This window comes from Rhinichthys klamathensis, unplaced genomic scaffold, assembly GCF_029890125.1.
Source record: "Rhinichthys klamathensis goyatoka isolate OS25496 unplaced genomic scaffold, OSU_Roscu_1.1 h1tg000206l_1, whole genome shotgun sequence".
NCBI classification, from domain to species: Eukaryota; Metazoa; Chordata; class Actinopteri; order Cypriniformes; family Leuciscidae; genus Rhinichthys; species Rhinichthys klamathensis.
In genome coordinates, this window is record NW_026606731.1 from 984250 (window position 1) to 1011479 (window position 27230).

The 27230-nt window shown below is 41.1% G+C and overlaps 2 protein-coding genes across 3 annotated transcripts in view; both read left to right on the forward strand.

Moving 5' to 3' along the window:
- Positions 1–1465: 1465 nt before the first annotated feature.
- Positions 1466–4259, forward strand: nkapd1 (NKAP domain containing 1). Of its 2 annotated transcripts, XM_056263506.1 has the most exons (6): positions 1478–1555; positions 1951–2029; positions 2124–2200; positions 2290–2445; positions 2548–2601; positions 3749–4259. In XM_056263506.1, exons 2-6 carry the CDS (start codon positions 1961–1963, stop codon positions 4152–4154), a joined length of 762 nt encoding a protein of 253 aa, XP_056119481.1. In that variant the 5' UTR covers positions 1478–1555; positions 1951–1960; the 3' UTR covers positions 4155–4259. The 2 variants fall into 2 exon arrangements, with proteins under 2 accessions (XP_056119482.1, XP_056119481.1); XM_056263507.1 differs by lacking the exon at positions 1951–2029 and having other exon boundaries at positions 1466–1555; positions 2062–2200.
- Positions 4260–22477: 18218 nt separating this feature from the next.
- Positions 22478–27230, forward strand: part of ppp2r1bb (protein phosphatase 2, regulatory subunit A, beta b) — a 28130-nt gene continuing 23377 nt past the window's right edge. Inside the window, exons 1-8 of the mRNA XM_056263343.1 lie at positions 22478–22628; positions 23287–23377; positions 24460–24560; positions 24693–24925; positions 25022–25169; positions 25878–26033; positions 26121–26235; positions 26332–26402. Of these exons, the coding sequence (XP_056119318.1) occupies positions 22551–22628; positions 23287–23377; positions 24460–24560; positions 24693–24925; positions 25022–25169; positions 25878–26033; positions 26121–26235; positions 26332–26402 (993 nt within the window). The 5' untranslated portion in view covers positions 22478–22550. The remainder of the gene's footprint in view (positions 22629–23286; positions 23378–24459; positions 24561–24692; positions 24926–25021; positions 25170–25877; positions 26034–26120; positions 26236–26331; positions 26403–27230) is intronic.

Genomic DNA, 27230 nt, shown 5'->3' on the forward strand with positions numbered 1-27230 from the left:
GAAGTCAATTAGAAGCACCCACTTCCTGATTGCCAAGCGCACTGTGCAGGCTCAAACTGAGCTTGATGACGTAGATGTGACGTGAGCAACCTGACTCACAGTTGTACGTCTTCTAGTAGCTGTGCCAAGAGGAATCTGAATCATTCCCTTCCGAATCTTGCAAAGCCGGAGATCGTGAGTATTAGCTGTCCATGAGCTAGCAGCAGAAGCAACTTTACAACTCTCTATGGGCTTGTCCCACTTATGCCTCAACGTCCCTCCGATTGCACGCAAGCTTCTACGTAAGATAGGGGGCCATAACGTAAGATACAAGGTTATGGAGCTTTTATACATTGTCGTGTTTCTTTAGAAATAAACAATGGACAAATGGAGTCTTTAAACGCCTCAGATGTAAAGTTATTCGCTGTCAAAGTGACGCCAAAATGAATGGGAGTCAATGGAATGCTAACAGCATGTGAAGGCTTGTTAGCCAAAGGCGGCCCCCGGGGAGACTTCAGTTTCCGGCTGGTGGATTACCCCCTTGATTAAAATGGCCGCCAATGAGATATCTATGTATTGTCTATGGTTTTTACAAGCGGAAACCGAGGATAGTGCGGATATTACGTCATTGGCGACAATGACCAGGGACGAGCATTATTAAAAACTGGAATTTCTCTGGATTTACAAACTTTTGGTATAATGTAACTGAACACAACTGCATGAAATATATCACACTGTGAAAGTGGTTTTTGAATATTTTATTTAAAAAATAGTGCGTATTGTACCTTTAATTACTCACCCTCATGTCATTTTAAACCCGTAAGACAGAAATCTCTCAGGTTTCATCAAAAAGATCTTCTTTTGTGTCCCGAAGATGAGGACGAGTAAAAAATTACAGAATTTAAATTTTTGGGTAAACTATCCCTTTATATCGTGAATATAGGTGTGTTTGCATTAGTGCAAAATATAAATGAGCTGAGAGGTAAATTCTTTTTCTTCAGTCTCAAGGAAGTAGGGTAAGGAAAAAGCATCAGAAACGGTTTGGGGGATTCCAGTGTAATCAAAATCTTTATGCTTTACTTAAAAATTACTTTTAGTTCAAGTTTTATTTTCTCTTTTGTGGCCTTGCTAAAATGCAGTTTCCACTGGATGAGGATGTGGAGTGATGTATTTCATCATCATGGGTATTATGCCATTGTCACACGAGACATGTTATGCACCTAAAACCTACAAATCAAATAAAATTTTTGAATTTCCATAATATTTTGCTAATGTGTGTCATTTTTGTTTATCATAGATGTTTATCATAGAATCAAAACACTTAGTTAAAAACGTACGTATACAAGTTTTCTTTAAACCTTTAAAAAATATATTTTCAGGTTAAAGATGACTAAAATAGTTTTCATTTAGATCATGTGTATATGAGTATAATAACGACTTTTATTATGAAAGTCGCTTATTCACGACTTGTATTTTGAAGCAACTCACTTGCGTAGGCAGTGCAGGAAGTTCTACTTGTTTTTGATGCCACGTTCACGTCGCTCACTACAATTCAAATTCATTTATTAATAGAAAGGTCAGTTCATCCCTTACTTTGTTTTGAAACGTAATGTTATGGACAATTTTCTTTTCTTTTTTTACTGTACTTTTACTAAAGCCTTTAATTAAACAGAACGGTTGTGATAGCTAACTTAGTAACGTTAGTAGGAAAACAACGCCAATAGTGAATGTCAATAGAGCTGCTGCCATACTCATGTTTAAAAGACAAACCGTGACTAGTCTACTGTTTATTTTGACATTATTTAGCTTATTTCTTCATATCCAGCTCATTTGCTTGGCCCTTTGAATTTAGAAAAACTGAAAGCCAATAAGCTTCATATATTAGCCTAACAGACATAGTCGTGTTTCTAATCGTAGCTTGTATATGGAGCTTTTGAAACATTAAACTCTGCTGTGGTATGTTGTTTAAAGGTTTGACATCATGTCGAAGGTGTCTATGGGTAAAGTGCTGCTCCGAAATGTCATCAGACACACAGATGCCCATAACAAGGTGTGAACCTTTATGAACCATTTTTATTTCAGATGTATATCAGCTGAAATCTATCATGAAATTAATCATGGAATGATTAAACTTCTAACTGCAGATTCAAGAGGAGTCTGAGATGTGGAAATTGAGGGATCTTGAACGACAAGCCACGTCCACTCATTTCCCAAAGCACAGGTGATGATTGATGGCTACAGGCATCACAACCTTTGTTTTTTGCTCCTGATGTCTTTTTCTCTTTAGTGACAAATGTAATTCTCACTTAGGGGCCGCATGCACTGTGACCGCAATTTGGACGACTCGGAGGGATCCATGCGAGACCGGCTTGGAGACAGGAAAGATGTGATGTCCGAAAGAGATGAGAGGAAGGCACAATACTGGACGCGAAAACTATATGAGTTTGAAGCCAATGATCCTGACAGGTATTGCTGCTTGCTTTTGTTCTAGTGGTGTTTTCATTATTTTGTATGTTTGAAACATGAAACAAGAGGCTGTGATCACAAAGCTATGTTCTGTCTCCTCAGGTGGGGCCACAGTGGCTTTAAGGAGCTTTATCCTGAGGAATTTCATTCTGATGGGTAAGGAGAAGCTGTCCTTCCACCTCATAAATGTTTAGCATATTGTTGTGGGGTTTTTAAATAGCAGGGGTCCTTAACGTGGTCTGTGGTGTTATTGCAGGGGGTCCATTGTTGTTTGATTATTACATTGGCATACATTGTTGATCTTGGATTAAAATTTGTGAAACGATTGTACTTTCTTTTTTTTAAATCAATTAAATTTAATTGAAAGTACAATTAAAATGCAATGTACAAATATCTCTTTACATCTGTCATTATTTTCTCACCCTCATGTCGTTTCAAACCTGCAAGACATCGTTCATCTTCGGAACACAAATGAAGATATTTTTAATAAAATCTGAGCAATTTCTGTCCCTCCATTGACAGCCTACACAACTACCAATTTTAAAGCCCAGAAAGGTAGTAAAGACATCATTAAAGTGATCCATGTGACTCCAGCGGTTTAACCTCAATTTTATGAAGCGACACCAGTGCATTGTTTGCACAAAAAAAAACAACTTAATTTACCACTTTATTTACAAAATATTATTATCCAATGAAAGCACCATGCATGTTGTTTTGACGCGAGAGCAGACGCTGTTGCGTGATCGTGCATCAGAGATTAATATTTTGTAAATAAAGTGGTAAATTAGGTTTGTTTTTTGCCTTGAAAGTGGTAGTTACATACATTTTATTAAAAATATCTTCATTTGTTTTCCGAAGATGAATGAAAGTCTTACGGGTTTAGAACGACATGAGGGTGAGTTATTAATCCCTGTTATAGTCATTCATTTTCACTTGATCTTAAAAATAAATAATTTTCCTAGCAGTAAAATTAAAATGTAGTATACAAATATATGTACATTCTTAATGATTGTTTTTGATGGATTTCCAATACAACCATCATGATAAAGCATTTAAATACAAAGGTTAAAGACCCCTGTTTTCATTCTGATGTTACATAATTTGCATCTATAATCTAAAGAATTAAATTATCTTAAATAATGAAATATAATTGAATTATTGATTTATAATAATTTTAATAATATAGATATAAAATCAAATTATTATAGAATTAAATTATTTAATAATCTAAATATATTAATTCTTGAAATATTCTAGCATCATATTTTTTTGTTTAATAATATATTATATTCATTTATTCCAGAAAAAAAGCCTGCAGCGATGGTAAACACAGAAGGAAAAAACACAAGAACAAACTACACGATGATATAGAGAAATCTTCCAAGAAGTCATCTAAGAAGAAGAAAAAGAAAAAAGAGAAGAAGAGTAGTAGGAGAACTGTGGCCTCGGGCTCTGAGATCTGCAGCGATGCGGAGGACACCGCGAGGAGGAAACAGAGGAAGGGAGGTAAAAGCAAGCGTAGGAAAAAGGAGCACAAAGACAGAACAGAAGACAGCAGCACGGAGGACAGCCGTTCAGACATCAGGACGAGAACGAGCAGGAAGAGAGACTGCCCTGAAATAGACACACTGGCCGAGCCTCAGCGGAAAAAGCGGAAAAACTGGAAAGTGGCGAACGAGGAGAGATCAGAGGAGAGCTCTGATGCTTGACTTTTCAATCCACCTGGCTGAACAGCTAGGCTTACTGTAGACACATTTTTGTAATCGTGCATCTCATTCATATTTAGGAGACTCTGATCATGGGTCTGGAGTCAATAACTTCTCCAAACAGACACTTGATGGCTTTTTCACCATGTTTGCATTCGTGCAAATTTGTCTAATTTTATAAGGTTATATTTTCTGAACATTTTAAATATCTTTGATTGTTTTTTATTCCTTGTGAGACTGAACGATTTTTATTGCCTTTGAAAAAACTCAGGTATTTTTCTGCCATGTGTGAAATTGAATTAAGTGAAAAGATATTTTTTTAATATACTTGTATTTTATCATACCTTATTCTTGAACCTACCAGTTACAACAATCTTAAAGATTTTTTGTTGTTGTTGCCAAACAGCATTTGTGTGTTAAGTGCAAAGTTGCCCAGAAGGTGGCACGTTTGCACTATCTATCAGAGGACAATCTCAAAGCGTATAGCAAGCCATTTTAACATTTAATCCTTAATATGTACTAGTATCTATTTTCATGCTACTAGTACTTAATGGAATAGATACTAGTATCTAAAAATTAAAAAAATAAGTTTTCGTACTGATTCATTAGCTACTAGTGTTTATTCTTTAGGTACTAGTACCTTTTTAAAAGATAGTACTTATTCATTAGATACTAGTGCCTATTAAATTGGTACTAGTACTTATTAGATACCAGTACTTATTCATTTGATACTACTTATTTCGATAGTGACTATTACTATTCTATTGTGACTAATAACACATTTCAAATGTTTGCTATTGACTTATATGGGAATCTGTCATTCAGATATCAACTATTCAGTTTTGACTAGTATGTATTCCAATTATGACTAACGAAATAATAGTCGTAAGGTAAGTTACTAGTACTAATTAATAAGCAACTAAAGAATAGGCATTAGTACCTAAAGAATAAGCACTAGGCCTACCTAAAGAAATAAATACTCGTATCCTTTCTAAAAATCAAGTAGGCTACTAGCATGAACATAGATTTGATTACGTATTAAGGATTAAATGTTAAAACGGCTTGCCATACAAAGCGAGGCTGCCTGATTGTCCTTTAACGACTTGTTTTGCGCGTTCGCTTGTAAACACCTAGCTACAGTAAATGGAATTTCACTAGGCTACTGTTTACTTCCGACATTTACGGATAATGGCTACTTCCCCTTGCTAATGTGTTTGCATTAACTGATTAATTTGCACTAAACTACCAAAGGTCAAGCATTCATATATTAATGAAATTATATAATTAAAGTTGCCTTTGGAAGCAACGGTTATATTAACCAGTAGGCTAGTAAGTAGAGTTCACTTGTTGTTTCAGTGTTTACCGTTATTGTTGCTCACTTACACCGAGTCCACGTGCGTTGTTAGAGAGGTGTGTGTGTGCGTTTTTTATGTATATGTATGGGTTCAGTCAGTGACCGCTCATTATTCTGATCACCGGCTGCTATCTTCCGCTGTAAACATGGAGCAGTCGCCGTAAAGAACATTGCGTCTCTATGGCAATGAACAGCGCCCTTTCCTATCAGCCTGGCTGCTGGCACGACGACTCAAAACAACTCTGAAAATGATCAAACACTTCCAAGCTGCCAAGCTTCATAATTAAATCAAATTAATTGTGGCTAGTCTAGCTTTCATCAGCCGAGATTAAGCTGTTCCGTGTCTTCGGTATAAACGACCACTAACACGCAGCTCAGGGGAACACGCTGTTCTGACAGTTCATTTTGCTGAGGGGAATTTCATTCAGGCTAATCCGTAAAGGTTGTGCCGTGCCCTTTTGGTCTCTTCCGATTTTACTGCGATGTGTTTTTTTGTCCAATTTAATGCCCCTTTGACATTAAACCAGAAATATATCAGATATTAGGATGGTAATAAAAAAAATTACTGTGGAAGGAAAAACAGACTAATCAAGCAGTTTCAAACTGCAGCAGTTTAAATTGTTTTTCTATTAGTTTAATCATTTTTAACATTTGATGGGGTGAAAATGGGAAGGAATGTTGTTAAAGCTGTTGAAAAAAGTGTCATCGTCTATAAAAATTAATGGTAACACTTTAGAATACAGTTCCTTCGTTAATTAATAACTACACAGGAACAAATGAGTAACACAATATTAACAATCTAGGAACTACTATTAACTAACAAGAAATTCTGATTAACGAATTAGTAAGTAACAGTGCACAGATGAAAGTGGTAGTTCACTATTAACTAATTGATAACTACTTTTTTTTAATGCTTCCCAGATAACTACTGAAGAAGATTAATAGTTCATGCAAAACTAATCAATAACTAATGCAGGACAAATGACTAGCACTACATTAACATTAATAACTGCTGTAAACAAATACACAAGGTTTATCAATATGTAATAGCATAGCAGACTTATGATTTGGGAAATAATTAGCATATGCTCTCTCCTAGAGAACTATTTATCAACTGAATAATTTTAAAGAAATGGCTTTTTAAATGCAGTTGTCGGGACCTTACTTGTCCTGTAGTGATTCAATGCCAGTCCAGAGGAATGCCAGAAAATTGGCCAGAGTCACGGTGACGGCTGGAACATATTGAGTTATCGGCCATCCAAATACCATATACAGTGATTTTATTATTTAACCTATACCTCGCAAAAAAAAAAAAAAGATTTTATTAATGTCTCCTACCTCATACGTGTGTGCAAATATCTTGTGAAGGATTAGAAGATTCTACACTTTAGGATTGGCTTTTCATGTAAGAATCATGATAACTAACTAGTATGACTCAAGTGTTACTACATACTTCTAAAGGAATGACTAATTATTTGGATCCGTATTCTAAAGTGAAGATCATGGTAACTAACTAGTAATTACTCAAGTGTTACTACATACTTCTATGGGAATTACTAATTATTTGGATCCGTATTCTAAAGTGAAGATCATGGTAACTAACTAGTAATTACTCAAGTGTTACTACATACTTCTATGGGAATTACTATCTAAAACTTCACCAAAAACCTCAAAAGCTTAAAAGAATTAGTAATTCCTTTAGAAGTATGTAGTAACACTTGAGTAATTACTAGTTAGTTACCGTGATCTTCACTTTAGAATACAGATCCAAATAATTAGTCATTCCTTTAGAAGTATGTAGTAACACTTGAGTCATTACTAGTTAGTTACCATGATTCTTACAGTAGTTCTCTGGGAAGCATTAAAAAAAAGTAGTTATTGATTAGTTAATAGTGAACTACCACTTTCATCAGTGCGCTGTTACTTACTAATTTGTTAATCAGAGTTTCTTGTTAGTTAATAGTAGTTACTAGATTGTTAATATTGTGTTACTCATTTGTTCCTGTGTAGTTATTCATTAACGAAGGAACCGTATTCTAAAGTGTTACCAAATTAATAAATAAAATTAAAGCACATTGAAATATTTCACAAAAACAAATGTTTTCATAATGGATAATAGCCAAGAAATGTGTTTCTTAAAGGTTCTCTAAGCGATCCTGGGTGACGTCACTTCTTGTTGACGTTCGAACTATTGTCAAACAAAACGGAGGCTAGCTAGACCCTCCCTCCTCCTCATCCGCACACTAACCCCCCAAACCACACCCCCAAACCCTTCTTGTCGGTCATTGGCTGGAATAGTTTATTATGTTTCAGGGAGCGGGTCGCTGCAGTTTGCTTTTGTTGCTGTTTGTGGAGCCTGGGCTGTCTACAGAGATCGCGTTTCTTTACAGTGTGTTCAGGGGGCAGGCAGCCAGCGGTTAGTGAGGAGATGTTTGCTGTATGTGACAAAAAAATTTTTGCCCTAAAAACGCGTGACATCGCTTAGAGCACCTTTAAGCAGCAAATAAGCATATTACAATGATTTCTGAAGGATCATGCACTGAAGATTGGAGTAATGAAGCTGAAAATGTAGCTTTGCATCACAGGAATAAATTACATTTTCAAATATATTAAAATAGAAAACTGTATATTACTGTCTTTACTGTATCAAATAAATCCAGGTGAACATTTTAAACAGTATAAAAACATGTTCAATCTTTTGACATAGCTAATGTTTTGATTAGTAAATAATTGATCTTTAAGTTTAACAAAGAAAAATCTTCCCCTGGGGGATCACTTGCATGCTTTCTGTTTGTTCAGTAAAAGTCTGCACAGTTGAGGAAGAACCTCAGTAAGTTTGCCTAGAAGGAAGAACACTGATCTCACATGTTTTTATTTGATACATTTCACATTACTCTTCAATTACACAATTGGGGTATATTCCTTCTTTAGGTTAACAATGTCAAAACCATCTTAGCCATGCAGGTAAATCTAATAGGCCTAATCATTCTTTATTGAGTTCTGCCGGCAGAGTATTTCATATTTACGTCATTTGGCGTAGAAAGAGATAAGGTGGCATTACCAGACATTAGGTTGCATTATGTCAAGCTATTCCTTGCAACACTTTTGAGTTATATATGTATGATTGGTTTGACAGGGATTATGTGACGTTAGTTTCCAGAGGATCTACTGTGTGCATCACTGTGTAAATTAGATTCAACTAAAGTGTGCATCTGATTTTAGCTCTTCGCCTCTTCCTTGACATCATATCTGTGAGTCACCAGTCATGTGATAAAATCCCATTCAGGTTCGTTGTTTGGCGGCGGCTGATAAGTATAGGCTATCATTTTTCAGACCTAGAAAAAGATCACATGACTACAATAGGCCAAACAGAGGAAGTGTGATACATCCTCAAAGTTGGTATTGAAATGTGTTGATTCCCTCCAGTAAGTTTCATTATGAATGAAAACCGTTTGAAAACGACTCGGTTACTAACGTAACCTCGGTTCCCTGAGAGGAGGGAACGAGTATTGCGTAAGCTTACGCTATGGAAAAACTCCTTTTCTCGAGAAATATTGAAGTCTTTATGTAAAACGCATTGCAGCTGCACAGCATACAGCAATGAGCGAGGCAGCTCGGTCATTGGCTGTGCTGCGGCAACTTGCACGAACCAATGACGGGGCGACTCTGAACCCGCTTCCAATGAGCGTGCTTCGCGCCCACGCGCGTCAGAGCCCGCCAAGATGGGCGTGGCCAAGGGCTATATATTGGGCGCCCCGTCGTCTGAGTTCTTTAGGTTCAATCGACTGAAGCAAACTGACCAAGCACAAGCACGGCAGATTACGCAATACTCGTTCCCTCCTCTCAGGGAACCGAGGTTACGTTAGTAACCGAGTCGTTCCCTTTCGAGAGGTTCCTCTTATTGCGTAAGCTTACGCTATGGGAACGCCATGTAAAACGCCGTGCGTGCTGACTTCGCTTCTATTAAGCCGGAGGCCGGTGCCTGAGCCTTTGAGCGAAGTAATTATCCAACGAGCCAGCCGAAGGCGGGCTTTATAAAAGGACAACGTGGAACGGCCCGATGGGCGTCCAGAGACACACACAAGCACATTTTCATGTACTGTCATGTATGAAAAATCCTCCACATCAGTTTCAAAGATGTGATTCTATGAGGGAGGAGACAGTGCTCAGCATATACACACCCCAGCCTATGCATAGTTAGACCGACAGTATGTTAGAGTGCAATGAGGGGACCTGTAGGTTATAAAACCTGATAAATGTGGACGGTGAGGCCCAGCCTGCAGCCGCACAAATATCTTGAATGGGTATCCCACTCGACCACGCCCACGAGGAGGCCATGCCTCTCGTAGAGTGAGCTCTGATGCCCAAGGGGCACTGAAGGCCCTTGGCTTCATAAGCCAGCGCTATAGCATCAACTATCCAGCGCGATATTCTTTGCTTTGACACAGCCAGACCTTTAGTGCGGCCGCCAAAGCATACGAACAACTGCTCTGTCTGTCTGAACAGGGCAGAACGTTCCAAATATACTCTGAGTGCCCTGACCGGGCAGAGTAAATTAGCGTCACTTTCGTCTGCTGGGGACGATAGCGCGGCCAAAGATATCACCTGTGCTCTGAAAGGAGTAGAGAGCACCTTAGGAATATACCCGTGTTTTGGCCTGAGGACAACCCTGCTGTCGTTAGGTCCAAACTCCAGGCAGGTAGCGCTTGATGACAGCGCGTGCAGGTCGCCCACTCTCTTGACCGAGGCGAGAGCCAGCAAGAGAGCAGTTTTGAGCGAGAGCTGTTTAAGGTGCACAGTTCGGAGGGGTTCGAACGGGGCACGCTTAAGTGCGTCCAGGACTGTGGCCAGGTCCCAAATCGGCACCGAGGGGGGGCGTGGGGGATTTATCCTCCTGGCGCCCCTCAGGAAACGAACAACTAGGTAGTTTTTCCCTAGTGTGCGTCCTTCGACCGGTTCATGTGATGCCGCTATGGCAGCCACATATACTTTGAGCGTGGAGGGGGTGCGGCCTGCCTCCAACAGCTCTTGTAAGAAAACGAGCACACTCGGTACTTCGCATGTCTCAGGATTCAGGTTCCTGGATTTACACCAGTCACTGAACACCTTCCATTTCTGGGCATATAAGCGCCTCGTAGAGGGCGCTCGCGCCTCAGTGATGGTTCTCAACACTCCACTGGGGAGGTTCCCGGGAATCCGTTGAGGGGCCACGCATGGAGGGCCCACAGATCGGGGCGGGGATGGAGGATCATCCCGTTGGCCTGCCTGAGGAGATCTAGCCTCAGTGGAATCGGCCATGGGGCAGATTGCATCATCTGCATCAGTTCTGGGAACCACGTCTGGTTCTTCCAGAGTGGGGCTACCAGGAGCAGTGCACATTTCTCCTCCCTGATCCGACTGATGACCTGAGGTAGCATCGCGACCGGAGGGAAGGCATACAGCGGGCGGCTCGGCCAGACTTGGGTGAGCGCGTCTGTGCTCTTTGAAAAGAAGAGAGGGCAGTGCGCATTTTCCTTGGAGGCAAAGAGGTCGACCTCTGCTCTGCCAAAGGTTTGCCATAACCACTGAATCGTCAGGGGGTGGAGAGACCATTCTCCTGGGAGAACTTTGTCTCTGGACAGCATGTCCGCTCCCTGGTTCAGAACACCTGGCACATGCGCTGCTCTCAGCGAGCGCAGGTTGCGCTGGGACCATAGGAGGAGCTCCCTGGCCATCGAGTGCAGGGAGCTCGATCTGAGTCCACCCTGACGATTTATATGCGAGACTACCGTCATGTTGTCCGTTCGGACTAGGACGTGCTCGTCCTTCAGGTACGGGAGCAGGGCTCTGAGAGCCAAAGCGACCGCTTTCAATTCCAGACAGTTTATATGTAGGCGCTTCTCCGGGTTTGACCACAAGCCGGAGACAGGCCTGCCCTCGTAAAGGGCCCCCCAGCCTATTTTGGAGGCATCTGTCGTGATCATTTTTCTCCTTGTGTTCACGCCCAAACTCACGCCGGACTGATACCAGTCGACAGCTTTCCAGGGCGTCAGGGCTTTTATGCAGCCGTGATTTGCTCTGATTAAAAAGTGGCCCGAGCGCCACGCGTGAGTGGGGACAAGGCTTTTGAGCCAGCGTTGGAGAGGACGCATGTGCAACAATCCTAGCTGGAGTACAGCTGATGCTGAGGCCATGAGACCGAGCATCCTCTGAAATCGCTTGACGGGGGCGCGCGCACCCGCTCTGAACGATGTTGCAAGGCGCCGGATAGTGAGCGCGCGCTCTGATGAGAGGCGCGCCGTCATCTGCACTGAGTCTAGCACTATTCCCAGAAAAGAAATATTCTGGCTGGGGGATAGCATGCTCTTTGCAAAATTGATTTTTAGACCCAGGCACTCTAGATGACTGATAATCCAAGACCTGTGTGTCACTAACTGGCTCCTGATTGTGCTAGGATTAGCCAATCGTCGAGATAATTTAGTATTCGCACTCCCCGCTGTCTCAGGGGGGAAAGTGCTGCATCCATACATTTCGTAAATGTACGGGGTGCCAGTGACAGGCCGAATGGTAGTACTGTGTACTAGTATGACTGTCCCTCAAAAGCGAATCTCAGAAATGGCCTGTGATGAGGCGCTATTGGAATGTGAAAGTAAGCGTCTTTCAGATCCACTGACAGAAACCAATCCCCCGGGCGAACTTGCGCGAGGATATGCTTGGCTGTTAACATTCTGAACGAGCCATTCATTAAAGCTTTGTTCAGATGTCTGAGATCTAGAATGGGGCGGAGACCGCCATCCTTTTTCGGGACGAGAAAATAGCGGCTGTAAAAACCTGCCTCGCTCATAGAGGGAGGGACTCTCTCTATAGCGCCTTTCTCTATCAGTTTGAGCATCTCGGTGCGTAGAACATGTGAAACATCTTTTCTCACTTTCGTCTCTACTACTGCTGTGAAGCGGGGCGGTCTGCGAGCGAATTGAAGCGAGTAACCGTGTTTTATTATGTTCAAAACCCATTTCGGCATGCCGGGGATATTTTCCCAAGCTTTCGCTCGCACAGATATGGGCTGAATGCTGGCCGGGGGCGTGTCGCAGTGACGTATGGCTCCCGCCAGCGAATCGTTCTGTGTTAATACCGAGCTTACAGCTCTCAGCGGCGCGGGCGCGCGCTGAGCAGCTCTGTTGAATGCCGAGTGCAGGGGTGCGTGTGAGATTACAGGCACGCTCGCTGTAATGCTCACAGAGTGAGATGGGGAAATGTTTAACACTGTGTGTATAGTGCTTATGGGTGGGGGTGCATAGACTGTGGTAGGCACGCGCGCCACTTTCATAGGAGGAGGTTTTTGGCCATATAAACAGTGTTTGTGAGTTGGGGTGCGTGCATAACAGCGGGCACACGTGCTACTCTTATACAACTTCCCGCTTTTACTGGGGAAGTGTTTATAACTGTGGGAACAGTGCTTGTGTGTAGTGGTGCATACGTGACAGTTGGCACACAATCTACATTTATGGCGCGTCCAGCCTGAGCTGGGAAAACATTTGGCACTGCGTTGACAGTTTTGATATGTGGGAATGCGCACTTTGGTGTGGACACGTGACCCTTTAATGACACAGGCAGAAAATAGCTCTTTATGTGATTTCTGTGTGTCGCCGTAAAAACGGCGTTTGTTTGCAGGTGGGCGAGCTGTGTGGCTGGCACATTGGCTGCTGTATAGACATTTCCGGCCGCCTGTAAGGGGACTGGGTAATGCTTTAAACGTTTTGGAGAGAACGGTCCGGCTCTTGCGAGACACGCGCTCTCCCTTTTTCTCCCTGTAGCTAGGAGGACTTACGAGGCTCTGGGTTCAGCACAATCCTGGGCCGAGGTCCCCGTCGCTCGGGCGGTTGTTTCCTGTTGGCAGAGCGCGAGCGGCGTCGAAAATCCGTTTCAGGTTTGGGCTGAGAGACGGGGGGCGCCGTCTTAGCTCGCTGCTGCTGAGGCGGCCGTTGGCGGCTCTGCGATGAGCTAGATCGCTTGGGCAGGAAGTGACGCATAGCCTGTGAGTCCTTACGGGCTTCGGTGAAGCGCTCGGCGAACTCCTTCACCGCTGGTCCAAACAGGCCGCTTTGGGAGATAGGCGCGTCGAGAAATGACGCCTTATCTGCATCCTTCATATCTGTTAGCGTCAGCCACAGATGGCGCTCAAGGACAGTCAGGTTAGCCATAGCACGGCCGATGGATTGGGCGGTGGCTTTTGTAGCTCGCAGCGCTATGTCAGTGGCGCTGCGTAGGTCCTTAAATGCCTCAGGATCGGGTCCAGACTCGTCCATACTGCGGAGAAGTTTGGCTTGAAACACCTGGAGGACAGCCATAGAGTGAAGCGCTGATGCAGCTTGGCTGGCGGCGGCGTATGCGCGACCGGCGAGAGCTGAAGTAGACCGGCAAGGCTTCGAGGGATGAGAAGCTTTAGCTTTCCATCCAGCGTTGGAGGGTGGACACAGATGATTGGCCACAGCCTCCTCGAGGGGCGGAGTCCCCTCATAGCCTCTTTCTTTCGCGCCGTCCACAGAGGAGAGCGACAAAGAAAAAGAAGGCTTCAGGCGAGCGGAGTGCGGGGCTTTCCACGACTTCGTGAGTTCGTCGTGAACTTCCGGGAAGAAGGGGGAGGGTCTTTGTCGAGGGGCCTGTCGGCGCCCCTGCAGGAACCACTCGTCCAGTCGGCTGCGGGCGGGTTCTTCCGGGGAAGACCAATCGAGCCCGAGGTCTTCCACGGCCTTAGAGAGAATGCGGACGATCTCCGAGTCCATGCTGGAGCCCGCGGACGAAGGACGAGCCCGGCCAGTCGTCGGATGCAGCATCACAAGAAAAACTGTCATCCTTATCCTCGTCATCCCCTGACGCGCCAAACGAGACGAGCCCCATCGCTCCGCTGGAGGGGTGCTGGTCCGCCTGTGTGAACTGGATTGGTGGCGGGGAGTCTTCGGGTGGTGGTGAAGCACGCGGGGATTGGCCCGGCGTGACATCACTGCAAACCGCGTGCTCCGGCGGCCTCTGTGAGCTGCGTTTTTTCTTTCGCGGCTCGACTAGAGGAGACGGCAGCACGGAAGAGGTGGGCTCTTTCGCGGTGAAAACGGCGAAGCGAGCGCACAGCTCGGTGAGGCCCAGGGCGTCACACTCGGGACATCCGCCTCGAGTGAGGGCAGCCTCTGCGTGGTCCGGTCCCAGGCAGCGGGCGCAGATGATGTGACGGTCCCCGTCCTGAAGAGGGCCTCGACACGAGGCGCAGGAAGGCATTTGAAACAACGCCTTGTTAAATTTGCTCTTTTAGAAAAGTGTCGCGGGGGCGAACACTGATAGCTTTGAAAGGATATTAGATGATGCGCGCCGGATGGCTTAGCAGAAGGGCGATCGAAGGCGGCTGAAGGCGCCGGCGTCCTCGAAGCAGTCCTGCTGTAGGCTTGTCGACGGCGGCGGCGAAAAGACTCCAACAAATCCGGAGGATCCAGCGAAGAGAAGGTTCTTTGCTGAAGGAGATTAAATCTAAAGAACTCAGACGACGGGGCGCCCAATATATAGCCCTTGGCCACGCCCATCTTGGCGGGCTCTGACGCGCGTGGGCGCGAAGCACGCTCATTGGAAGCGGGTTCAGAGTCGCCCCGTCATTGGTTCGTGCAAGTTGCCGCAGCACAGCCAATGACCGAGCTGCCTCGCTCATTGCTGTATGCTGTGCAGCTGCAATGCGTTTTACATAAAGACTTCAATATTTCTCGAGAAAAGGAGTTTTCCCATAGCGTAAGCTTACGCAATAAGAGGAACCTCTCGAAAGGGAACCGCGGACTTGGCAACAATGCAGACAATGCAGACCTTTTTTTGCTCGCAAAAGTTCGCTACTGTGACCAGACCAAACAACGGTAAATGTGACCGCAATTTAATACCTACTTATTAACTTACTATGTGCTACGTCCGACTGATTGCACTGTATTTGATTTTTGCATTCTTATTCTAAACTTTTTAAATATATATTATATATTTTTTTAATTCTCACCATGTTATTTTTTTATTACTTTAATTCCTTCTATGTAAAGCACTTTGAATTTATATAGCACATTTCCAGTGTGAAATGTGCTATATAAACTTGCCTTGCCTTGCCTTTCCTAATACTATTAGTATCAAGATGGTCATAAGTAGGCTTTCTAAAGTGCAGTAGTGAATGCAGATAGTTTAGTATAGAAAACCCATTCAGACTCTTATTATACTGTTTAAAATACCACATTTATAGCGAATATATTTCAAGGTGAAGTCAAATGACGTGGTTTAAGCATGTTGGACCCCATGGTGCTCATTAACATGCCCCTCTGCTGAGAACCTTTCAAGGTTAATCGACAGCTCCTGCAGCCAGTGCTCTGAACATACGCTATTTCCCGGATTGCTCTCCAAATCAGTTGTGCATCCAGGCTGACCCTCTCACAGACTTTACTTCAATTAGCCACCAAGTGAATCATGGGTCAATCTGCTCCCGTTGCCATGGCAACCTGACGTAAAGGATTTGGATTCTCTTGACACTACTGGAGGCTACACCTCTTTTACTGTCTATGGGCTACACCAACATCTCTGCTGAGGATGTGCATATTATGTGGGCACGCGTTCAAATGAAGCATTCTCAAAATGATAATATTTTGAAATACTCAAAATGAGTGGCATTTATCTATAGCAAAACTAGAAAAAGAGCACTCACTCAAGTGTCCTCAAGTATTCATCATTAGATGTGGATAAATATTGAGCGTTAAACACACAATAACTTGACCCTGACATCAGTTAGAAGCTCCTTCATATAATTTCTTCAAATTTGATTATAGTAACTAACCTAATTCTGAAAAAAAACTGATGGTAGAATATTTAGGTTGCCCTATGTGGTTGCTAAAGTGCTCTAAGTGTTTGTTTTTTTAAATGTTACTATCCAGTTGCTTGGGTGTTCTGGGTGGTTACTAGGGTGTTCTGACTGTTTTTACCTTTTTTTATGCAGCTACAGTGTTCTGAGTGGCTAAGATGTTGCTAGGGGATTGCTAAGGAGTTCTGACTGGTTTTTGGCATGTTGATGTGCAGTAGCTAGGAAGTTCTGGGTGATTGTGAAGGTGTTCTGAGTGTTTTTTAGTATGTTTCTACGTGGTTTCTACAGTGTTGAGTGGTTAGTGTATTGTTAGGTGGTTATTGAGGTGTTCTGACTGAGTGTTTTTTTGTCTTTACTATGTTGTTAGGGTGCTTGTTAAAGCATGGGTGGTTGATAACATATTTTGAGTGGTTTTAGCATGTTGCAGTTGCTGTAGTGTTCTGGGTGGTTAATTCGTTGCTAGGGGGTTGCTAAGGAGTTGCTAATTGTTGATGTGCTGTAGCTAGGGTATTCTGGGTGATTACCAAGGTGTTTCTGAGCATTTTTTTGCATGTGGTTGCTTTGGTGTTCTGGGTGGTAAACACGTTGCTACTAGGGCTGGGTAAAAAATATCGGTTTCTTGATTTTAATCGATTCTCATTTTTGAAGAACAAATAAAAAAAAAAAAAATCTCAGTCTATGCTGTTTTCAGTTGATAATGAACAAAACTTTGCAGTGCACATCCCATCTAATCAGTCACAATAAGCTTTGTGCTTCGTTACTTTTGATATGAAACAACGTCTTAACTTTCAAACTCTGTACATTTTATTACAAAATTCAAACAATAAATACCTTTTTGGCGTTAATGTGGCGCGACAGATAACGGTCACACCAGCATGGACTCCGGCAGCGGCACGGACACGAACTTTACTTCTCTCATAATAGCTTTGGATTGACCATGCCGTGGTTTCCCTTGTACACTTTGTCACTTATCTAAAGTAACATTAAATTAAAACAGAGAGACACACCCAGATTTAGGTTGGTCAAGCAGCACTTTTGCTGCCCTAAACGGAAATTAAATTCTTGTCTTTGCAAAACCAAGTATAGGCCTACTTGAATTAGTGCCAAATATTAGTCGTGACTAATCTGACGCAAAAATTGCGGTAACATACGAATTCGTTTAATCTACTTGGGAAAACAATTTCAGAGTCAGTCGGAATAAAATCAAATGTAACAATTTATAATGTCAGGTAAATGTATCATGCCAATTTCATAATCAGTTCAAATGTAATAAATACTAAACATCAAATGCTCTGGAATAAAGAGAGAAGATGTGTATCTGACATTATAAAATACATGATGCGGATTGCTCACTCTGCATCACGGGCTAATTTAAGTTACAAATCGCCACGAGCCTTCTTCAGCATCTCCCTAAATACTCAGACCAAGGCAGAAACATCTTTTTAAATGTAAACATGAGTTCACAGTGGGAATTTGCATTAATCACCGTCCCAGACTTACTGGGGGCAGAAGTTGCTTTACATGGGGGCACACCCACAGCAGTTAACAAGATATCTCTAAATCTCCACACCTTATTACCTTTTCGGTTTACTTCTGTTGGAATGAGACCTTTGTACCAGTCGCACTGAGACATTTTAAATGATACCAAACATGTATAATACTGTATGATAATTGTTCATATTAAACCATATAGATTTTTGGGTGAATTCAGGTAGGGATGGGTGAAGGGAATGATGTGTAAATTGGGAGGTGATCAATTCAAGTGTGATCGTGTCTCGAATGGGGATGGTAATATAACAAGAGAGTTCAAATGTTAATTTCCTTTGTTTTCTCAGAGAGTAGCCCTCTCTTCCAGTTTTTCCAGTCTTACACTTGTTAAGGCTGGCTAATATAAATGTTTTAAATTGTGTAATGAAGGTCTACTGTAAAAATTGGACCAGACCGATAACCTCATTACAGCATGGGTTTCATAACAGCACTTGCATGACCTTTGCCTCAAAGATCACACTCAGCTGTGTTGTTTCGTAACATAAAAGGTTTTTGAGCAAGCAGTCCCTTGTGTTCAGACAGTTCAAAGTAATCCAGGGCACATTCAGGCCCAAAAAACACCATCAGCACCATGCTTCTTTATCGTTCACCTTTGTTGAACACTCATAGGCCTCACGCCGTGACGTCAGTGCAAGTCTTTGCCATACTCAGAAAAAGGAGGAGGAAATGGATGTATGATCCAGGGGGGAAAACAGCTTTCAGAGCTTTCAAGAAGGTTTGATTTGAGCAGTCAACCCCCTGCCCTCCCTCACATTCACATCCCTGCTATCACACCTCCGCCTGCACAGCCTTATGGGACGCAGGTTTGACGTCAGCGAGTGTCAGCTCAGCCCATAGTTTGCCTCTGCTGCTAAATGACTGCAGTAATTGATTCAGAAGAGCAGAACGAGCCTCAGCTAATTGGTCTGTGCAGCAGCTGCTCCGTTTCTGGTCTCTCCTCAAATCTTCCCCCAGTTCGCGTCAAACATAGCAACGCACTTTTATAAGCTTTGCAAATATGAGGGGGAGGTTGGCCGTACATCATCTGATGGATGATTGAAAAGTGCTTTGCTCTGGAAGGTTCTGCAGTTTCTGTTATCAGCACGTCACTGCGGAGAAGTGACATTTTTCTCAAAAATCCTGTTGTTAAGTCACAAAATAGTTGCAGAATGGTTTGTGTTACCACTAGTGGAACATTCTTTTCAAAAAACCTTTTCTGGTTAACCAAAAATTGTACATGGTAGGCCTACACTGAATTTAATTTGCAACCTTGTGTCTTTTTTATAAACACCTCTTTTTTTTCTTCTTTTTTTTAGTGCCGTTGAAAGGCCATAATATGGATTAAAGGCCTGTTCACACCAAGAACAACTATAATGATATATTAGCATCCACACCAGCGGGCGATATCGTTTTGTTTATTCTACGTGAGTGCTTGTCTGCCGCTTTAAAGGGTCAAGCTTGTTACAGCAGGATGGCTTCTGATTGGCTGTCAATGTTTTTATTGTTCATCAGCTGAATAAAATCGTCCTGAAAGTGATTCCAAAAATATCGTTTCTCTGTGCCGTTATAGATGTGGTGTGAACTCTGACAAAACCTTTAGACAAAATTAATTTGCTTAATAATATTTGTTGCTATCAACGAGTTTCAACTAGCTGTTGCATTCTTGAAAATGGTTATCTTACGACGTAAAAAATGACATAGTGAATCTTACTAGTTTGCTGTTAACATTACAAATGAAAACGTTTAAAACTATTGTTGTTTTACATAAAATAGAAATAATATACTAACCTTGGTGAGTTACCGGTAGGCTACACAATTTCTTGTTGTGTCCTTTAACCGCCACTTCCACCAAACAGTAAAAAAAGAAATCTCTCTTGCTATTGGTCAGTTATTCGCGGCCAGGTTCACTACTGTAAAATAATTACTGTAGTGACCATATATTTTTACATAATCCTCTGTTTACACTACCTATTGTACATATTACAGTTTAAATTTAAAAAATCTTTTCCTAAATTCTTTTTTGTAAAAAGTTGCAAAATTACAGAATGGTTAAGGGAACTCTCTTCTTAATTTCTGTGAACATTCTGTTCCCCCAAAAAATTACAGTGGGATAAATTTACTGTGGAACTGTGTCTCAAAAAGACCATTTTCAAATCTGTACATCGGAGCTGGATGCTCAGGATTTGGTCTAGAATGAAGAAGGGTTGCAACAGCAAAGGTTATTTAGAATAAGTACTACCACTAACTCCAAATGTTTTGTTCATTTCACAAACGGACCATGTGGCAAGTCAAGCATCCTCTTGCCTGAATCTGTCCTTCTTTTTCTGTGACCCTGAGCCACCGATCTCTTCCTTTGCTTTGTTTTTTCCTCACTGTGCCTACATCCGTGTGCTATTTGAATGGTGATCTCCAGCACCATTCACTCTAAATTGTAACCTGTCACCAGCCCACATCTTCAGGCATGAGTCATTCATTCTAAGTTGGTGGTCCGTGGTCTAGAAGTTGAGCGAACAGTGATGGCTGTGGTTGAGGTGTGAGACTAAATGTATTTCCACTGGATGAACATTCATCCAATTACCTGCTGACATCATACCCACCGGATAGGTTCATCTGCTTGCAGTTAATATGTTTATGCCAGTTTGGCACATGTACTGTGTTTTTAGCAATCTTTTTACTTTCAAGGTCATCAGTGTATATATGTGGTAATTTCCCATACACTAAATGAAATCTTAGCTGTGAAAATTGAAATGTAAAATTGCAGAAAATTGCATGTTAGGAATGGATTCTCCCATGTATTTTTGGAAGAATACATCAGGGAACAAGACAGCAAACGGAGATTAATTCAAAGAACAAATGTTCTTTTCCAGGTAATGACTATACTTTTGAAGCAACAGTACAAGTATAACATCTAATCAGACATGGTGAAGTAATTTATGCAAATGCAGCTTAGCCAAGGCGCTGATATATCCTCATATAGAGAGAAGTAAAAATGGAAATACATTAACAGATTGTCATGTAGGCGTAATGTAATGCTGCTCATTAAATATAATATCAGTAATAATTTATTGCACAATACAGATCCTTTGCTAAAATTCAAGGTGCCCAGTACCAATTTATTATTATTTTTTTAAAATAAAATTTTAGTCCTAGATATAGCCAAATATTTTCTGAATAAATTTGCAAAAACAAGATAGTGTCATTATCCCTGCTATCCTGTATAAAGTTATATTCTGGTTTTCTCATACAGGTATGTGAAACAGGCACCGACACTATGCACACAGGCGTAAGTAAGTACTTCAAGATCATGTTTATCCTTGAGATGAGGGTGTAGGGGGTGCAGGCTGAATCTCTTTCTTCTTGGGGCTTCCTAAAAAGCGTGGAGTACATGAAAGAGCTTAGCCTGATGTTATATAAACAGCAAGGGCCAAGGGTGGTCTGCACACACCTGGAGGGGCCTGGAGCTTTGAGGAGAGAGTACAGGAATCATGTTCTAACATTAATAAGCTCAGAGTGGAAAATATGAGGGAGGCATCTGAGGAAAGAGTATACAGGCGATCGGAGGCAGGGCTGGATCTGAGAGAGCCTGATGTGAGCGAGGAATGCTTGACGTCATTCGGAGTGGCCTCCAGCTACTTGATTATTAACAGCTGACAGCCCCCCTCTGCATGTTCTTTAGGGTCATATACCGAACCAAACAGAATGTAGATTGCCCAGAATGTGGATATTTAATAATATTTTTGTTTTAATATCATTGGACTGGATGGAAATAATAAAGCTTTGTCAAAATAAAGAATTCCTGATTTTATTTTTGTATAAATAAATAACACCAATATATTTGTGTTTTGGAAAATATTAAATCAACAATAATGATGTGTTTCCCCCTAAGATTTCCTGGCACTATTTAACAATAACCTTGAAACCTTTCAATCAATTTCTTGTAAATTTTTAGCAATTCACACACACACACAAAAAAGACATTCTGTCACATTCTTTACTCAACTTCATTATAAAAGTAAGCTATTCTAAAAATACTACTACAATAGTAGGCTACATTTGATTCATGCACTTGTACATTCCAATTATTCTGAATCCTTCCCGTCAAGACCAGAAGCGCATCGGAATTTCAAAGCTGTATTTTTTATACAGTCTATGGTATTTAGTTGCTTACAAGTTTCTACAAAAGATGACAACTACCACATGAATTTAATTGTATGTGCTTCGGGAATCAGATGAACGTTTTAGACCTAACCAATTTATTAATAACATAGGATTTTAAGTAGGCCTAAACACTGATTTCAGAATTTACCTTTGAAGTAGCCTATGACTATCTGAAATTAATGTTGTAAATCAGCTCCATATTATGTTACTCATCATAAATCCAAAACTGCCTTTCTAAAAACCTAATGGAAATTCCAGAAGGAACCCAATATTAATTTGCCTCTGACTTTAAATATATATGAATCAATATTATTTATTATATTACAACCAATATAGGCTTTTTTGTTATTTTTATTTTTGAGGGTTTATTTTTATGTAGGCCTATGCATATGTGGTTATAATTCGTTCTCACTCTGTAACTGGACTTTAAATTTGTAGGGTGTTTTCCCATCAGCCTTTGTTTCGAGCGGAAGCTTCTCTGAGTCTGAGGTGATCATCATCATCATCCAAGTCTAAAATGGCAGGAGCAGACGGAGACGATTCGCTTTATCCCATCGCGGTTTTAATCGATGAACTGAGGAATGAAGATGTTCAGGTAGACATCACTCTAAGAAAATTTGTGTTTGATTCATATTTATATATAAATCGCGCTTTATTAGCATCCTCTATCATTACGCTAACCGAGTTTCTCATACAGCGAATCATTTACAAAAGAACTCGCTTTTTCTTCTCCTTATTGTTTCCTCCTTGTCTTGTAGTATTTTGTTTTTGTGGAGAAAATGCTCAAATTGAATGAGACAGAATGAAACCTGTGTGTGGATAGAAGTTGGCCTTCATAATAATCATGAAATTGACCGGCTGTGTTTCAAAACGTAGTGGGCTGCCTGCATACTATGCGTTTTTGGCGGCCTGTTAAAAGGTGTACACTAGGATGCGAGTTTGACACCAATTTTTTTACAGTCTATGGTTTGACATGATCCAGACTATGGGTCTAGATACTGAACCGACAGACCCCAGGCACTGTATATTTTTTATGTCCCCCTTACCTGACACACCCAAGGCAGGTCTTGAAGCCTTAATGTGAGTGAAGGAGTCATCCAAAATGTGCAGTGTTGAGGTCCTCAACTGTCCTCCAGTACTATGAATTAGAGCCACTGAACTAGATCTCTATGCTTAAAGCAATGAAACATAATGTAAGGCAGGGTTGCATCTTTTTTGTGTGACTATTAATGTAATTCTGTGCACATCCTCAGTTGCGGTTGAACAGTATTAAGAAGTTGTCCACTATTGCTCTGGCACTGGGTGTGGAGAGAACACGGACTGAACTACTGCCCTTCCTCACTGGTAAGAATTCAATTCATCCATCTGCATTTGCTCTGATTCAGAATTTTTATAAAAAATAGTATTTATGATACAAATTAACTGCTAAATAGCTTTTGTTTTTTAATCATTGCACACATTTTTTCTTCTGATCTGCTATTTTTTTTTACTATTAGATGGAATATATATTTAATATTTTTTTGCTATATAATTTTTTTAACAAATATTGTAAAATGCACAAAAAAAATTAAATTTGCAACAATAGTCATGATGTAGCGGAAGTAGTGACAAACGTTTTCTTCCATAATCCGAGTGAAACGGATTATCAAAAAAGACTTTTTTTTTCATATTAGATTTTAGAATATATTTATATTCTTCATGTTTTTTTGCTATATAAATTATTAAATTAATATTGTATCAAATTATAGGGTTTTTAGTTTGCAATAATAATCGTAATGTAAGTAGCGACATCTTTTCTTTTGTATTGTGAAATGGTTTATCGAAAAAGAAAAAAATGATTGGATGGAGGGAGATGTGAATGTAAACTTGCAGCAGATTGTAAGAAAGAGACGGGATTCAAAAGTATTTGAAATGAATGGTGTACTAAATACGTCACCAGACCCGAGTCTGTTTCACCAGATCAAGTTATGACATTTTAATTATATTACTAGTTAATGTTATATTCAGTGCATGAATGAATAACTATAACTGTATTATTATTATTATTATTTATTTAAAATGGAAAATTAATTTTATACTAAAATATCATACTGGATTTTCTTTTGGTTCACAAGCAAACTTTTGTTATATTAATTGTGGTTTTATGTTTGTTTTTTATAAAACTACTCTTGCATCCAAAAAACAAACAAACCCGTACAACCAAATATAATGAAATGCACAGGAAGAGAAAAGCTAGAAAAATAACTTCTTCTTTTTTTTTTTTTATGATTGATACTTTATTAATCCTGAAGGAAATTCAAGGATTGTACTACGTACTGTTATTTATTTACCATTTGATGTTCTTTCAAAGATCTTGACATCAGTTACACTTGCTTTTGGTTAGTATTACTTGCCAAAATAGCTAACTGACATCCCTTCATCTGTAGACACCATATATGATGAGGATGAAGTTCTTCTTGCCTTGGCTGAGCAGCTCGGGAGCTTCACTGTACTTGTTGGAGGTCCAGAGTTTGTGCACTGTCTCTTGGTAAGTGATAAGAGGCAAATGAATCGGTTAAATAATTAGATGAGATGAGACCAGATGAGATTTTAGCCATGGGTTATCTGGTGTGGAGACGCACCTTACTGCATGTTTTCATCCTGCACTTTTCCTCCTCAGCCTCCCCTGGAGAGTTTGGCCACAGTGGAGGAAACGGTTGTGCGGGACAAGGCCGTGGAGTCTCTGCGAAAGATCTCTCAGGAACATTCCCCCGTAGACCTAGAGGTGCATTTTGTGCCACTTATGAAGCGTTTGGCCAGCGGCGACTGGTTCACCTCCCGAACGTCTGCGTGCGGGCTGTTTAGCGTCTGCTACCCTCGTGTGTCCAGTACTGTTAAAGCGGAAATCCGTCAGTAAGTTCAAATGATGCCTTGTTTTTATGACATATTCTTTCAACATCACCTTGATCACTGTGGTCATGTTCAGTATTGATATGGTTGTCTTCACAGGCACTTCCGCACACTTTGCTCAGACGACACTCCCATGGTGCGCCGTGCCGCCGCCTCTAAGCTAGGCGAGTTTGCTAAGGTTCTGGAGCTGGACTATGTTAAGAGTGACATCATTCCTCTCTTTACAGCACTAGCATCTGATGAGCAGGTACGCTGGTACACATTTGCTTACAGAAAGACTGTTTATTGGGGCTATTGGTTGGTCAATGGCATGATGCTTGCTCTTTTTTTTTTTTTGTCCAGATCTATTAATTTATTTTAAAGTGCGATTCAATTTAATACATACTTAAACTATACATAACTATTTAATAATTTTTTTTAAATTATATAAATATATTTATTGAATTTATTCATGTAATTGTGGTCATGTGTGTTTATAATATATATGTATAATAATATATTTTGCCTGAAGACCCACAAAAATGTCCCCATTGCATTATTAAACATTATATTCAGCATATAGTAGTTTAATGTAGTAATGTCACTGAAACTCCGTAAACGTTAATTTTGTTCCTCACACAGTACTCGCGCTACTTCAATGCAGGCATTCGTTGGGTCTTTTACACCGATAAGCCGCGCACACATACTCTCCTGGTGCTCGGTATGCTATTAAAACGTGTCATTACCTTTTTACTTGGTTTACACCACACATGACATTTTTAGAGTTATTAAATCAAAACTTTTCCTAATGGTATATGCACTTTTCAAACCCAACATGAATATAAAGATACAATTTTCAAGAACTTGGCACATATGTTTGAAACAAGATTTTTAAAAGATTGTTTTTTTCTTTCCTTCCTGTGGGTGGAAATAGCATTCTTATGTCATTAACTCAGACGTTTACTTTTCTCTGCAGGACTCTGTGCGTCTTTTGGCGGTAGAAGCTGGTGTCAGCATTGCCACTCTCCTGCCGCAGGATGACTTGGAGGCTCTGGTCATGCCCACTTTACGTCAGGCAGCCGAGGACAAGTCCTGGAGGGTGCGCTACATGGTGGCAGACAAATTCTCAGAAGTGGGTACTTATGAAACGCATATTTGGCCGTTATCCACATTTCCTCTGAGACTTAGACTAAGTGGATGTTTTTGTGTTTGTGTAAAGTTGCAAAAAGCAGTTGGCCCAGAGATCACCAAGAATGATCTGGTCCCGGCCTTCCAGAACTTGTTGAAAGACTGCGAGGCAGAGGTCCGGGCTGCTTCTGCCAACAAGGTGAAAGGTGAGGTGTCCCTCTGCCAACTTCCCAAAGCTTGATTTCTCTATGAAAACAGCCACACAAAAACAACATTATTTCATGGCCTGTTTATCTCTGCAGTATTCTGTGAAAATTTGCCTGAAGACAGCAGGGAGACCATCATCATGACTCATATTCTGCCATGCGTCAAGGTACACATTTTAATCTCGCCCACTTGTTTATGAAATTGCGTGTGGCTGAACAGTTATGCTGCACGGTGCTGGCCAAGTTCTCAGGAGGGGGTACTTCGAAAACTCAAGCTTGTTTTTTGATAATGTGATATCAGATCTGGGAAGGTGTCCAGGTTGTCTCTGCAAGAGATCTTGCAGTAGGTCTGGTTGTTTTTGTGTTATTTTGGGGGTGTTTAGATATTTGCCATAAACAAGTGATAGATTTCTTAATTAATGACAAAATAATTGCAGTAAAGTAGCTCATACTTCAAACTTGCATGCATATATACTATGAGTTTAACGGTTATCTGTAAAAAACTGAACCATTCTCCACCCACGGTTCGGCACGCACTTGTCATTAGGGCTGTGACTTTTGTGAAAAAATCCTGATCGATTTTTGAGACATAAATGTTCTTTGAATCGATTGTAAAATCGATTTTCCATGTCTAAAGACGTTTCCATTTTCAACGCCAAATATAGGCAAATCCACGGACAACTAACAGGCGTTAGGACGAGGGTAAAGAGTGCGCTTGAGACGCGCACAAGTCAGCAATATTTCTGATGATTTATTGGCATGAAGTTTCATGCACAATGACAAAGACAAACAGGAGTGCAAGATTCTCGAAAAACAATAAGCAGAGTGGACTGCCATAACATCAATGAAAAACATTACTGCAGGCTTCAACATATCTGTGTTTACGATTAGAAATGTCAAACAAGTTTCGCCTACGTAGGCGATTGTAGGCTGAATCTGTATGCATGGGACTGTCTGAATACCGGCAGAATTCACATTTTTGTTGTAAAAAGAGA